Below are 13,483 nucleotides of genomic sequence, written 5' to 3' on the forward strand. Positions count from 1 at the left end.
TTTTCAAAAATGACGTTTCAGAAAACGATCTGTTCACCCCATCTGCTGCTTGCGAACTGCTGACTTTGATATACAGCATTCGAGCTTGACTAACGGCAGGCTCTAGAGTTAGATTTGCATCTATCTGCAATTTTTCTGACAGTTTTGAATCTCGCAGTCCAGCTACAAGTCGATCTCTGATCATTTCATCATGTAGTGGCCCGAAATTACAATTATCTGCTAACACATGTATAGCTGTAACAAAATTGTCCATTGTTTATCCCTCTTCCTGTTTCCTTTGATTAAATTTTGCCCTTTCAAAAATGACATTCCTCTTTGGAATGCAATATTGCACGAATCTATCTGTCACGGGCTTCCACTTCTTTTGATCTTCCTCTGTCAGGTTAAACGAAGACAAAACGTCATCAGACTCACTTCTCATGGAATAAATCAAGGTGTTTACTTGAATTCCTTCCTCTTTTTCACTAAGTCCAGACGCTTGACGAAAGCGTTCAAAGCGCTGACACCAATTTTTCCAAGTTTCAGGTCTCGAAAAGTAAAATTTGTCTGGATTTGTAAATTCAAATGAAACCATTTTCAACTCTGATAATTTCAATCCTGTGTTTTTACCGCTGCCACCATGTAATGTTATTTGTTATTAAAGAATAACTGCAGAAGACGTTCCAGACTATTTATTAAATACAAGATATCAATACAGGTAGGAAGGGGAGTAATGACTGCCCTGAGAGTATGTTTCCCATGGAACATAAACCCTAGTGAATGTATAACATAAACCAGATCTTGGTGTGTATCAGTTCTAATCCAGTGTGGAATATCTGATTACTTTTACTGTCAAGTGATATTACAAAGCTAATTAGATTAAGACATGCGCTACATCAATGTCATTAATTTAAACATGAAAAAGGACACGCACGTAACCGGAGTTTAATACGTGAAGTAAACGCGACAGGGCACTGCCTGACCGGTTCTCGAACTTTATTTCGTTGTCACAGAAAAATATACTACATGTGACTGCTATTCAGTGTGCGCGGTTGGTTACCAAACATGTCGTCGTAAATAATCTTTTCAATGAAATTGCATTTACGTAAACTCTTAGGCATTTATCCTGAAAACATGCAATTTTCGTTTCCTACATGTGTAATTCTTTTATGTCTTGTTATTGTGACCAAAGCAGGTAAGGCATAAAATAAGCGATTCATAAATAATAATTCCATCTATAAGATAAATTTGCAATTTGCAGTTATTTGCTGCCAGCCACTTTTCAGGTTCATACAGTAGCCGGATGAGGTTATCAGGTCTTATGAGGTAATTCGGGGTCATTCAGTTCAAATTAACTTTTTACACTCGGGCCTGAAAAATAATCCATGCCTTTATAAACAGTTATGCAGGTAGTCATAAAATGTAAGACACATCACCCAATATTTTTGTTTCGGGGGTGGGGGGGAGATGGGTCTTACTGCCTAACTAACGGCGCTGTGTAGTATGTTTTGATGTCGAATAACAGTGTAACGAAAGTCAAATTTTGAGGAATAGCACACACAACTGGCAACCAATAACGACGCTTTTCTGCAAAGTAAAGTGATAATGTTTTTGTCAGACTTAACCGGATGTCTTTATCTAATAAATTCTAATTCTCACAAATGAAATGGACCTGTTTTCAAGTTTTGTTGGCCTAAATTTCAGATGTCAGGAAAATGATGAAAGCTGGGAATGCTGAAATCGAGTTAAGTTGAAATTTTATTCTTTAACAAAACAAAAAAAAAATATATTATGCCTATTGGAACTGTAAAAAACGTTTTGTTTTGTTCAAGAAATATATCCCCCACATGAACCTACGTAAACATACTTCAGCATATCTTGACTACCATCACTTTGCAACAAATTCAAATGTATGTCAACGGAACATAAAAAGGCACCCATTTGCTAGTATCATATTTTCATTCCGCCAGGATAAAGATAGCACAGTAAGTATATTAATTACACATAAATTAGTGGAAGAAAGTTGATATATTCTGCCAAGTGTGTGAGATATTCCTGAAACTTTGACTACTCATTCCGATGCAATTCAACATCGAAACACACTATACAAGGCCATTATTTGGGTAGTAAGACATAGCACTAAAACAAAACAACATGTTCTGTGTCTTACATTGTAGGACTATTATACAACCAGAACTGGGGTGGGGTGGACACTTGCTATAAAAATGGCCCATAAGTTTTCTTAGTGTTGAATGTTTCATTTAGTAGCCTGGAACGCTGTATTATCACGGTACTTAATGTTGTTATCAATAGATATTAAAACCATTTTGCTTTTGCAGCACACTTATAATTTGTAAGGTTTCTATGACTTTCCCTCTTTTTATTCCCATTATTAAAATCTTTGTCAATCGAAGCGTAATCCATGTATGTAGCTTTATCAAGCTTTCTGGAACATATGTTTATAAACTTCAGAATAAAGCAATAAGATTTCATTTTCAAGCTATGAAGCTTGTTGAATCAATATTTACTTCACAACATCTCGTTTGAAGCAGGATAACCAATCCAGTACCGTCATTACATTAGCATCAGAGCGTCATGTGTTTCAGAGTGCCGTGGCCATTTTATTTAGCTGATATCACTTGATAATATGTAACTGATGATTTTCAGAAGTTTTCTTGACAGTTATGTCATGCTTTGCAGCAAGTATAGAAAATGCTTCGAGCTTGTCTAAATCTGGTAAGTATAAACATCATGTATAACAATGACCAAAACACTTCAAATTGCCTAATACACTTTTATACCCATTCGAAATACCTATATGTTTTGATAATGTTAATAAATTGAAACCCTCGATGCAACTTGTTCTCAACTGTCTAATGAATAATATCAGGTGACGTTATTTCTGCCCACTGCGCAATTTGTTTTCTCATAAAAGCTCTTTAATGAAATAATTATCAGTTTTGCTTTTGAATTTATTGACATTTTCTTTTTTCATTCTTTCTTATTTCCAGTATTGATTAAAGAAAAAGAAACTTAATACATTGAAATCAACCTATTTTTTTAATAAATATTTTTTTTGGGGGGGACATTAACATTTACATAATATTAGAAACAAAACAATAATAAATATTTCTAACCCTGTCATAAATGCATTACATGCTGTTTGCATGATTTTCAGAATGGTAGAAAACTGCCTTGTTGTTATGACCAAGAAGCTTTATTAAAAACATACATAGATGTTAAGAAGATCAAAATAATGATTCATATTAAGATTGTTTATTGTTATATTTTCCATTTTTGCCATTTCCTGTGATCATTCATTTCTTTTCTCCTCTTCATGATTGCCGCGAGTAGAGTTGTGATCAACTGCTCCGAAACAGATGACATTATAAGCAAGGAAAACAAAATGTGGTACTCATAAATAAACTGTCACAGAATAAATGTCTGCAGCCATAAATAATTTTATATTTTGAATTTTGGTACAGGTATAATGATGATTCAAATTTTTAATAAAATTTTAATAAAACTTAAATTGTTTACTAATTATTCTGTGATTTGTTGTTAAGGGCTCTGAATCAGATGACAAGATTTTTTGCTAAATATAGTGATAGGCAATCCAGATATATTGTAAACAAATTTAAATTACCAATATATTTAAATGTTTCCCCCACAATTTAAAATTTGCACAGTAGTTATGATCCCAAAAGGGCACTGGAAAATTGAAAACAGGCACGTGTAACAAGTAGCTTATCATCAAAATGGCACCTTATTTCACTGTAAGTTATTATTGTTGTTCTTATTGTCAATTATAATAATAATAATGATGATGATGATGATAATAATAATGATAATCATATAATAATATTATTATTATTATTATTATTGTAAAATTTGGAAATTATTAGAGAGCAGTTGACTTGTAAATTTTTCAAATATCTAGTGTTTCATAGTTTCAAATTTATTCCCCTAATGTTTCAGGAGTAAAATCCTAATAGTGTCCTTGACAATATTCATGTTCTACTTTCTCCAATCTTCCCTTAGCAGAAAATAACATTTGGCAGTAAAACTTTGAGAGGAAGTTGAATGCATGGTTAAATTGTAGAACACATTTTATATTAAATTTTTAGTTTCAATTTGGAGCAATAAACTATATGAATGTCATTGAATAATTATAGAAAAGGAAACCTGTCTGAAACTTTTGGAAAGAACAGACTGTCCAGTAGGAGCAGATTCAGTACAGTGTTATCTCATGTTAATTATTGTAACTTAATTGATGTTTGCAATGAAAAAGGCATCTGGCAACTACGATGGACACATTGATGTGGAAATAAAAACCTGCACTATGTAAAGAACATCCTGGCATGAGAAAGAATAAACTTGGTGTGGGGAAAGAACAAGAAGGTGTAGCACCCTTGTAAAATGAAACACTTATATTTAAAAAAGCTTAAGTGCAGATATGAATGTGCATAAAAATATTTAGACTATGAATGGATTGAATGAACCATGTAAATTGTATTACCATAAAAATACAATGTGTTTCTCAGTTTATTAAAGTGTTTTTCCATACATTATGTTCATCTTGAAAGTTAATTGTTCTTTTTATTATTTCTTTAGTTTTACCAGGTGCTGTATGAACTTATGTTTATGTCACCATCTTCTGTCTCCAGTCTGATTACTCACTAAATTTGCTAATTCCTGGTGTACTTATTGTTTAGTTTATGCATATCATGCTGCAGGGGTAAAAAAAAACATTTCATTGCCCAGGAATCCAGAGCAACTAATATTATTGCATGGATACCATTTTTTCCAATGTGCAAACCTGGTCAGGCAGCCAAAAGTATTATTAAAAAATGATAACGTAAAAGTTATAATGGAATATATATATTTTATAGTGATACATGTGATAATTAAATTTTCCCATTGGGTACTTACAGCAGGGTGGCTGAATTATCCACATATAATTTTAATAATTATCTTTATATAATTTTTAATTTAATTACTGAGTGAATGTTGTCACTAAGAGGACACACTAATCCTTGAGTGATGGCTTCTCATTATCTGATTATATAATCACAGTCCATACTGCCAGTCTCTCAGGGTGTACCCCAAATGAAACAAGACTTTTAAATTTTCTTCTTTTGCAAATGCACTGACATATGGTAGTACATGTAGTATTTTTCATCTTTGGCTCCACACACGTAATGTCTCTGATCCAGTTTTACTCTTCCTGATTGGCCTGTTGAAAAAATGGGCACCTGCAGCAAGCATGGGACAATTGTTTCTATTGGCTAAATTTTACTACAGGAATAGGGCAAGTGTTAGTAAACAAGCCATTTACAATTGTTGTTGCAAATCACATAGGCTTGTTGGGTCATGGCTAAGGAAATGTTTCTTGTGGATTATTTAGAGTTCCTGTCCTTTTATGCATGCACTTAATAATGGCATCAAATTCATGATAATCTTACCTGTAATAACAACAAGTCAGATAAATATGAAAAAGTCTATGGTGTCCAATTTGTATAAAACTTACTGACAAAAAGACAGCATCAAAAAGGAAATTGTCTTATTATCTCTTTTTATCTGATATTAAATAAATGCAATATGGGGCAACTGAAATAATTTACAAGGCAACTAAAGAATCAGCTGGGCAAACAGATTTAGGAATACATTTTCAGATGGTGAATAATTGTCTGATCATGTGGCATAAAAAGGATCAATTTGATCCTACACACTTACACATAAGAGACAGACAGACATGTAGACAGAAAGAAATGCATCGATTAGATACATGTTGATAAATACATATAATTTATGGCACAATCCAGTGCAAACCAGATTGAATGTTGCATGCTATTATGTCAAAATGAAATCAGTTTTATTGAAAACAAATTCACAGTACCCTGTTATTTGTTATAATAGTACTTATGTCCTCTTTTCTTGACCCAGTTTAGTGCCTTGCCACCATTGTAAAAGTTCATAGTGATAAAAAAAATTGTCTAGAAGTTTTTTGATGACATTTAAGGTGCAGAACATTAAAAACAAATCAGAATTGAATAGACTTTAGTTAAACCAATTTAGTATTAAATTTTAGAACAAGAATTGATATTTACTTTAATTGTCTGCCTACATGACTACATTGACATACACTTTAGGAGTGTCCTTTTCTAGTTTAAATAGTAGACTTTTCAGTGAAAAACATAAAAAGTTGTATATTTTTAAGTAAAACAAACTACCCTATAAACAAAGTCAAACTGTGGTAGGGAAAAAAATCCAGGATTCCCTCATGTCTTTAATATTAGTTCACATATGCAGTACCATATATGGAAACATAACTTAGAGGGAATGTCACGTTCCTATACTTTGCTTTTTTTAAAAATTGGTTTGTTGAATCACTATCATATACACATTTTTGCAAACAAACATGGATCTTATATGTGCAGAGATACTTCACAGGATTTAAAGCTTACAATATTGCAGTACTCATTATAAGCTTGTAACACTCATAACAAGCTGGCAGTTCTTATTAGAAGCTGACATTACTCTTAACATGCAATCAGTACTCATTACAAGATAACTACTGATTACAAGCTGACATTGCTCATTACAAGCTGACAGTACTCTTCACAAGCTTGCAGTATTCATTGCAAGTGGAATACTCATTATAGACCAGCAGTATTCATTGCAAGTAGAATACTCATTACAGACCAGCAGTATTCATTACAAGCTGACAGTACTCATTACAAACTGGCAATAATAATTACTAACTCACAGTACTCATTACAGTCTGGCAGTGCTCATTACAAATTGGCAATATGAATTATAAAATGACATTACTCTTTACAATCTGGCCAACTTATAATGACAAGCTGGTAAGTACTCATTACATATTGGTAAGTACTCATTACATATTGGTAATACTCATTACAAACTAACAGTACTCATTACATGCAGATAGTAATTGTTAAAAACTATCAATAAACACAAGCTGACAGTATTCATTACAATTTGGCAGTACTTATTCATGTTTTTCAAAACAGTGAAATGGCCAGTTGCGGAAACAGTTAGGACCAAGCATTTTGTTTATTGTATAGAAGTAACCAGGATACAGAAGCATGATATGTACTATAATGGTTTTATAAGAGCAAAAATATGCAACCAAAGGAACCAGTTTATAGTTTACATAGATTTAATCATTACAGTATTTCTCCAGTGACCAGTCTGGGTAAATATAATGAAAAGTAGGGAGTATGCCTATTGTTAGATATTGAAATTATTAGATTAACATTTGTTTACACTTTTTATAAAAGATGGGAATAGACTTATTATTACGCATGGGATTATCTTTGGAGAAATATGGAAATTTAAGTCAATTTCTTTTTAACCCCTAGCAAAGGTGAAAAGGAAGGAAAATAACTATCCATCCAATCTGATTAAAATCCTAGGGGCAGATCTGACAGCAGCAGCTTAGGGGTCATGTTTTGTTGACCTTTGAATAAGCCAATGGAAATGCAACTTTCACAAATCTGAAAGTGAATAAAATCATTTGGAACACATTGATGTGCTTCAGTCACATTACCCAATCTCTCAAATATAAAGATATAAGGCTTCATCTGATTGGCTGATAAAATTAGCAATTATTATAATGACATAGGTCACCAGAACATGACCCCTAAGCAGTCACTGTCAGATCTTCATGTAGGACAGTGGAGATTTGATTTTAATCTGATTGACTATCCATCAGATAGATTTCAGCTACCATATGTACTTGATTACAAGTCAAATCCAACTGCAAACTGCTCAGACCCATATCTTCCATTGCATAATGCACTGGCAGATCTGGGTCTGTGCAGGTTATTAGGAATAATCTTTAGAACAAACATAGACCCTGATCCACGGGCACATTTTGTAATGGCAGAATATGGCCTGTGTTCTTTGATGTTTGACTCAGCTTATAAGAAAGTACATATGGTATTTGTGCAGTAATGATTGGTAAATTCATTCGTATTACTTTCAGAACTCCTGGAAAAGAAGCTAAAAAATTATGACCTGATCAAAGGGATACGAGTCAGAAGTAGAAGATCAGCTGAACCTGGCCACAGTGATCTCCATTTCTCAGCCCTCGGAAGGTAAAGTTCAGGATTTTCATACCTCCCCACCCCAAAAAATATGGAAATGGCATATGGTGTTAATATAATCCTTCATATGTATCAGTATAGAATAGGTAAAGTCAATCCAAGGTCATCCAAGTCTGTCCAAGGTCATAGTTTTACATCAATTATGAGGCTTTTGCCAAGTGTCTGATGCAAAATTCTGACACCAACTGTGAATTTTCCTATCCAATGCCAATGGATAATAAACTTGATTTTATTCACATTCCTGAAAAAAGAATTAAGGTTGAACTCAGAATGGTATATTATGGATTCTGATGGAGATTTGAAGGAGCAAAGGACCCATTGAAAATTTGCTCACCATAAGATAGAACATGGAAAGTAAGTTTTTTAATGAAAATTCAGTGTAATTAAGATGATGAGAGCAAAATGTACTGTTTTGCAGGACACAAATCTTCAACTGCAATGTTTTAGGAGGGAAATATGTTGCATATGTTGATTATTGTGAACAAATGCTCAAGTTTCTTGATGGAAATTGGAATTTTTGCCAGTTTGTGTACACTATGATCACAGTAGAAGGTCATGTGATGAATAACAGCAGTCACATGATGAGAGATATATTTCCCATCATTGCTCTACACAGGAAATATGATCATGCATATGTGAGATAGACAAATTGTAACAATTTTTTTGGCTATTTTTGGAATTGCTTGCCTTAGTTCTTTGTGAGATATAGTAGATGATATTGTTCATGTTTCCAATGAAACAATCAAGTTGTAGGTCTCTGTGACTTAAATTTGTGTTTCAGTGATGGTTCATTTACATGAGTTTCTAGGTCATTATTTGCCACTGATGCATGCAATGTTATGTGTGGATGTATCTTGTTGAGTATCCAATAAATGTCACAGTATCTCTTGTTTTTTTTGGTACTGTCATGTTATATGAAGAAATTTAAGAAAGAACAATTTTAAGATTCTAAGAAGTTAAAAGTTATAAAGAGGATAGAGAATAATAATAAATGAATCCATGGCTATAACTAGAAAGTACTAGTAAATAAATCCATGGCTATCACTAGAAAGTACTAATAAATAAATCCAAGGTTATCACTAGAAAGTACTAGTAAATTAATTTATGCCTATCACTCGAAAGTACAAGTAAATTAATTCATGGCTATCACTAGAAAGTACTAATAAATAAATCCATGACTATCACTAGAATGTACTAGTAAATGAATCCATGGCTATCACTAGAAAGTACTAGTAAATGAATCCATGACTATCACTAGAAGGTACTAGTAAATGTATCCATGGCTATCACTAGAAAGTACTAGTAAATGAATCCATGGATATCACTAGAAAATACTAGTAAATTAATTCATGGCTGTCACTAAAAAGTACTAGTTAATAAATATCCATGACTATCACTAGAAAGTACTAGTAAACAAATTCATGGCTATCACTAGAAAGTACTAGTAAATGAATCCATGGCTATTACTGGAAGGTACTAGTAAATGAATCCATGGCTATCACTAGAAAGTACTAGTAAATGAATCCATGATTATCACTAGAAAGTACTAGTAAATGAATCCATGATTATCACTAGAAAGTACTAGTAAATGAATCCATGGCTATCACTAGAAAGTACTAGTAAATGAATCCATGATTATCACTAGAAAGTACTAGTAAATAAATCCATGGCTATCACTAGAAAGTACTAGTAAATGGATCCATGGATATCGCTAGAAAGTACTAGTAAATTAATTCATGGCTGTCACTAAAAAGTACTAGTTAATAAATCCATGCCTATCACTAGATAGTACTAATAAATAAATCCATGACTATCACTAGAAGGTACTAGTAAATGAATCCATGACTATCACTAGAAGGTACTAGTAAATGGATCCATGGATATCGCTAGAAAGTACTAGTAAATTAATTCATGGCTGTCACTAAAAAGTACTAGTTAATAAATCCATGCCTATCACTATTAAGTACTAGTAAATAAATCCATGCCTATCACTAGAAAGTACTACTAAATAATTCCTTGCCTATTACTAGAAAGTACTAGTAAATAAATCCATGGCTATCACTAGAAACTCCTAGTAAATGAATCCATGGCTATCACTAGAATGTACTAGTAAATGAATCCTTGCCTATCATTAGAAAGTACTAGTAAATAAATCCATGGCTATCACTAGAAAGTCCTAGTAAATGAATTCATGGCTATCACTAGAAAGTACTAGTAAATGAATCCTTGCCTATCACTAGAAAGTACTAGTAAATGAATCCATGGCTATCACTAGAAAGTACTAGTAAATGAATCCATGGCTATCACTAGAAAGTACTAGTAAATTAATCCATGGCTATCACTAGAAAGTACTAGTAAATGAATCCATGGCTATCACTAAAAAGTACTAGTTAATAAATATCCATGACTATCACTAGAAAGTACTAGTAAATAAATCCATGGCTGTGACTAGGAAGTACAAGTAAATGAATCCATGGCTATCACTAGAAAGTACTAGTAAATTAATCCATGGTTATCTCTAGAAAGTACTAGTAAATAAATTCATGCCTGTCACTAGAAAGTACTACTAAATAATTCCTTGCCTATTACAAGAAAGTACTAGTAAATAAATCTATGGCTATTATTAGAAAGTACTAGTAAATAAATCTATGGCTATTACTAGAAAGTACTAGTAAATAAATCTATGGCTATTTCTAGAAAGTTCTAGTAAATTAATTCATGGTTATGACTAGAAAGTACTAGTACATGAATCCATGGCTATCACTAGAAAGTACTAGTAAATAAATCCATGGCTATCACTAGAAAGTACTAGTAAATGAATCCATGGCTATTACTAGTATGTACTAGTAAATGAATCCATGGCTATCACTAGAAAGTCTTAGTAAATGAATCCATGGCTATCACTAGAACGTACTAATAAATGAATCCTTGCCTATCTCTAGAAAGTACTAGTAAATTAATCCATGGCTATCACTAGAAAGTACTAGTAAATGAATCCATGACTATCACTAGAAAGTACTAGTAAATGAATCCTTGCCTATCACTAGAAAGTACTAGTAAATGAATCCATGGCTATCACTAGAAAGTACTAGTAAATGAATCCATGGCTATCACTAGAAAGTACTAGTAAATGAATCCATGGCTATCACTAGAAAGTACTAGTAAATGAATCCATGGCTATCACTAAAAAGTACTAGTTAATAAATATCCATGACTATCACTAGAAAGTACTAGTAAATAAATCCATGGCTGTGACTAGAAAGTACTAGTAAATGAATCCATGGCTATCACTAGAAAGTACTAGTAAATTAATCCATAGTTATCACTAGAAAGTACTAGTAAATAAATCCATGCCTATCACTAGAAAGTACTAGTAAATAAATCCATGCCTATCACTAGAAAGTACTACAAAATAATTCCTTGCCTATTACTAGAAAGTACTAGTAAATAAATCTATGGCTAGTACTAGAAGGGACTAGTAAATAAATCTATGGCTATTTCTAGAAAGTTCTAGTAAATTAATCCATGGCTATGACTAGAAAGTACTAGTAAATGAATCCATGGCTATCACTAGAAAGTACTAGTCAATAAATCTATGGCTATTGCTAGAAAGTACTAGTCAATAAATCTATGGCTATTTCTAGAAAGTACTAGTAAATTAATTCATGGCTATGACTAGAAAGTACTAGCAAATGAATCCATGGCTATTACTAGAAAGTACTAGTAAATGGATCCATGGATATCACTAAAAAGTACTAGCAAATTAATTCATGGCTGTCACTAAAAAGTACTAGTTAATAAATATCCATGACTATCACTAGAAAGTACTAGTAAATTAATCCATGGCTATGACTAGAAAGTACTAGTAAATGAATCCATGACTATCACTAGAAGGTAATAGTAAATGAATCCTTGCCTATCACTAGAAAGTACTAGTAAATTAATCCATGGCTATCACTAGAAAGTACTAGTAAATGAATCCATGGCTATCACTAGAAAGTACTAGTAAATGAATCCATGGTTATCACTAGAAAGTACTAGTAAATAAGTCCATGGCTGTGACTAGAACGTACTAGTAAATGAATCCATGGCTATCACTAGAAAGTACTAGTAAATGAATCCATGGTTATCACTAGAAAGTACTAGTAAATAAATCCATGCCTATCACTAGAAAGTACTAGTAAATAAATCCATGTCTATGACTAGAAAGTACTAGTAAATAAATCCTTGCCTATTACTAGAGAGTACTAGTAAATAAATCTATGGCTATTACTAGAAAGTACTAGTAAATAAATCTATGGCTATTACTAGAAAGTACTAGTAAATAAATCTATGGCTATTTCTAGAAAGTACTAGTAAATTAATTCATGGCTATGACTAGAAAGTACTAGTAAATGAATCCATGGCTATTACTAGAAAGTACTAGTAAATAAATCCTTGCCTATCATCTTGCAGAAGATTTTGATTTAACTTTTATTTCTAATTATTTTTGCCACTATGGAGTTACATTTGAATGCTGTTATAAAAAAAATGGCAATCTCTTTTTTATGTCTTAAGCTTTTGGAACTTCTTATTTGTCTTCTTTCTGTTTTATGTCTTAATAGTTATGGAACTTCATATGTAGCTATTTCCAGTTGTTGGTTTTTGGGTGGGTTTTGTTATTCTATCTGCAAACTCAAAACAGTCAAAACCTTGTATTTTGGGGAAAAGTATTGACAAAAAGTACACTCAAGGAGTATAAATTCCAAGGGAACATTAACTTACTGGAACTGTGCATGACCTTAAAGAAATACATTTGCAGATGAGAACAGGGCTCATACATGACCGCCAAAAAGATTACAAAATATGCCCTGCATTTTGATTGAATTTTTTAATTATTAACCTTTATCTTTTATGACAGAAATTTTTCCATGGAAATAGCACAGGATTTGAACTTGCCACTCAGCAATGGATTTGAATTCCATATTGCTGATGGACAGAATAGAAGACAGAAGATGGAATTTAATGGCAGCCATTTCTTTATTGGAAAAGTTTTAGGTATTGTCCCTTTTTTGGGTTATATCTAAAAATCATACATCTGTTGCATTTTTAAAATGATTAAACTATTAAACTACAGAAGAACCTGTCTTGAAAGACCACTCCTTGTTCCAACTAATAATGGTCTCATAAAATAGGTGGTCTCTCATGACAGGTAGTCTCTCATAACAATAGTCCATCAAGACAGGTTTTACTGTATTTTCAAAGTGATAATACTAATCATCTCCTTCAAGTATACATTAAAATGCACGTATGAAATAAAATATGAACAATGAGGAAAATACAAAATAATATACAGTATATTTTTACAGTTTGCAGCAGTGTTAATAATT

General features: G+C 32.4%; 1 protein-coding gene across 1 annotated transcript in view; it reads left to right on the forward strand.

Moving 5' to 3' along the window:
- Positions 1–1,034: 1,034 nt before the first annotated feature.
- The window catches only part of LOC149790450 (ADAM 17-like protease), a 50,392-nt gene continuing 37,943 nt past the window's right edge, over positions 1,035–13,483 (forward strand). The window contains exons 1-3 of the mRNA XM_089973219.1: positions 1,035–1,174; positions 7,994–8,105; positions 13,015–13,151. Coding sequence (XP_089829345.1) covers positions 1,069–1,174; positions 7,994–8,105; positions 13,015–13,151 — 355 coding nt within the window. The 5' untranslated portion in view covers positions 1,035–1,068. The remainder of the gene's footprint in view (positions 1,175–7,993; positions 8,106–13,014; positions 13,152–13,483) is intronic.

The sequence above is a fragment of the Sinohyriopsis cumingii genome, chromosome 10 (genome assembly GCF_028554795.1).
Source record: "Sinohyriopsis cumingii isolate HCF-2022 chromosome 10, ASM2855479v2, whole genome shotgun sequence".
NCBI lineage: Eukaryota > Metazoa > Mollusca > Bivalvia > Unionida > Unionidae > Sinohyriopsis > Sinohyriopsis cumingii.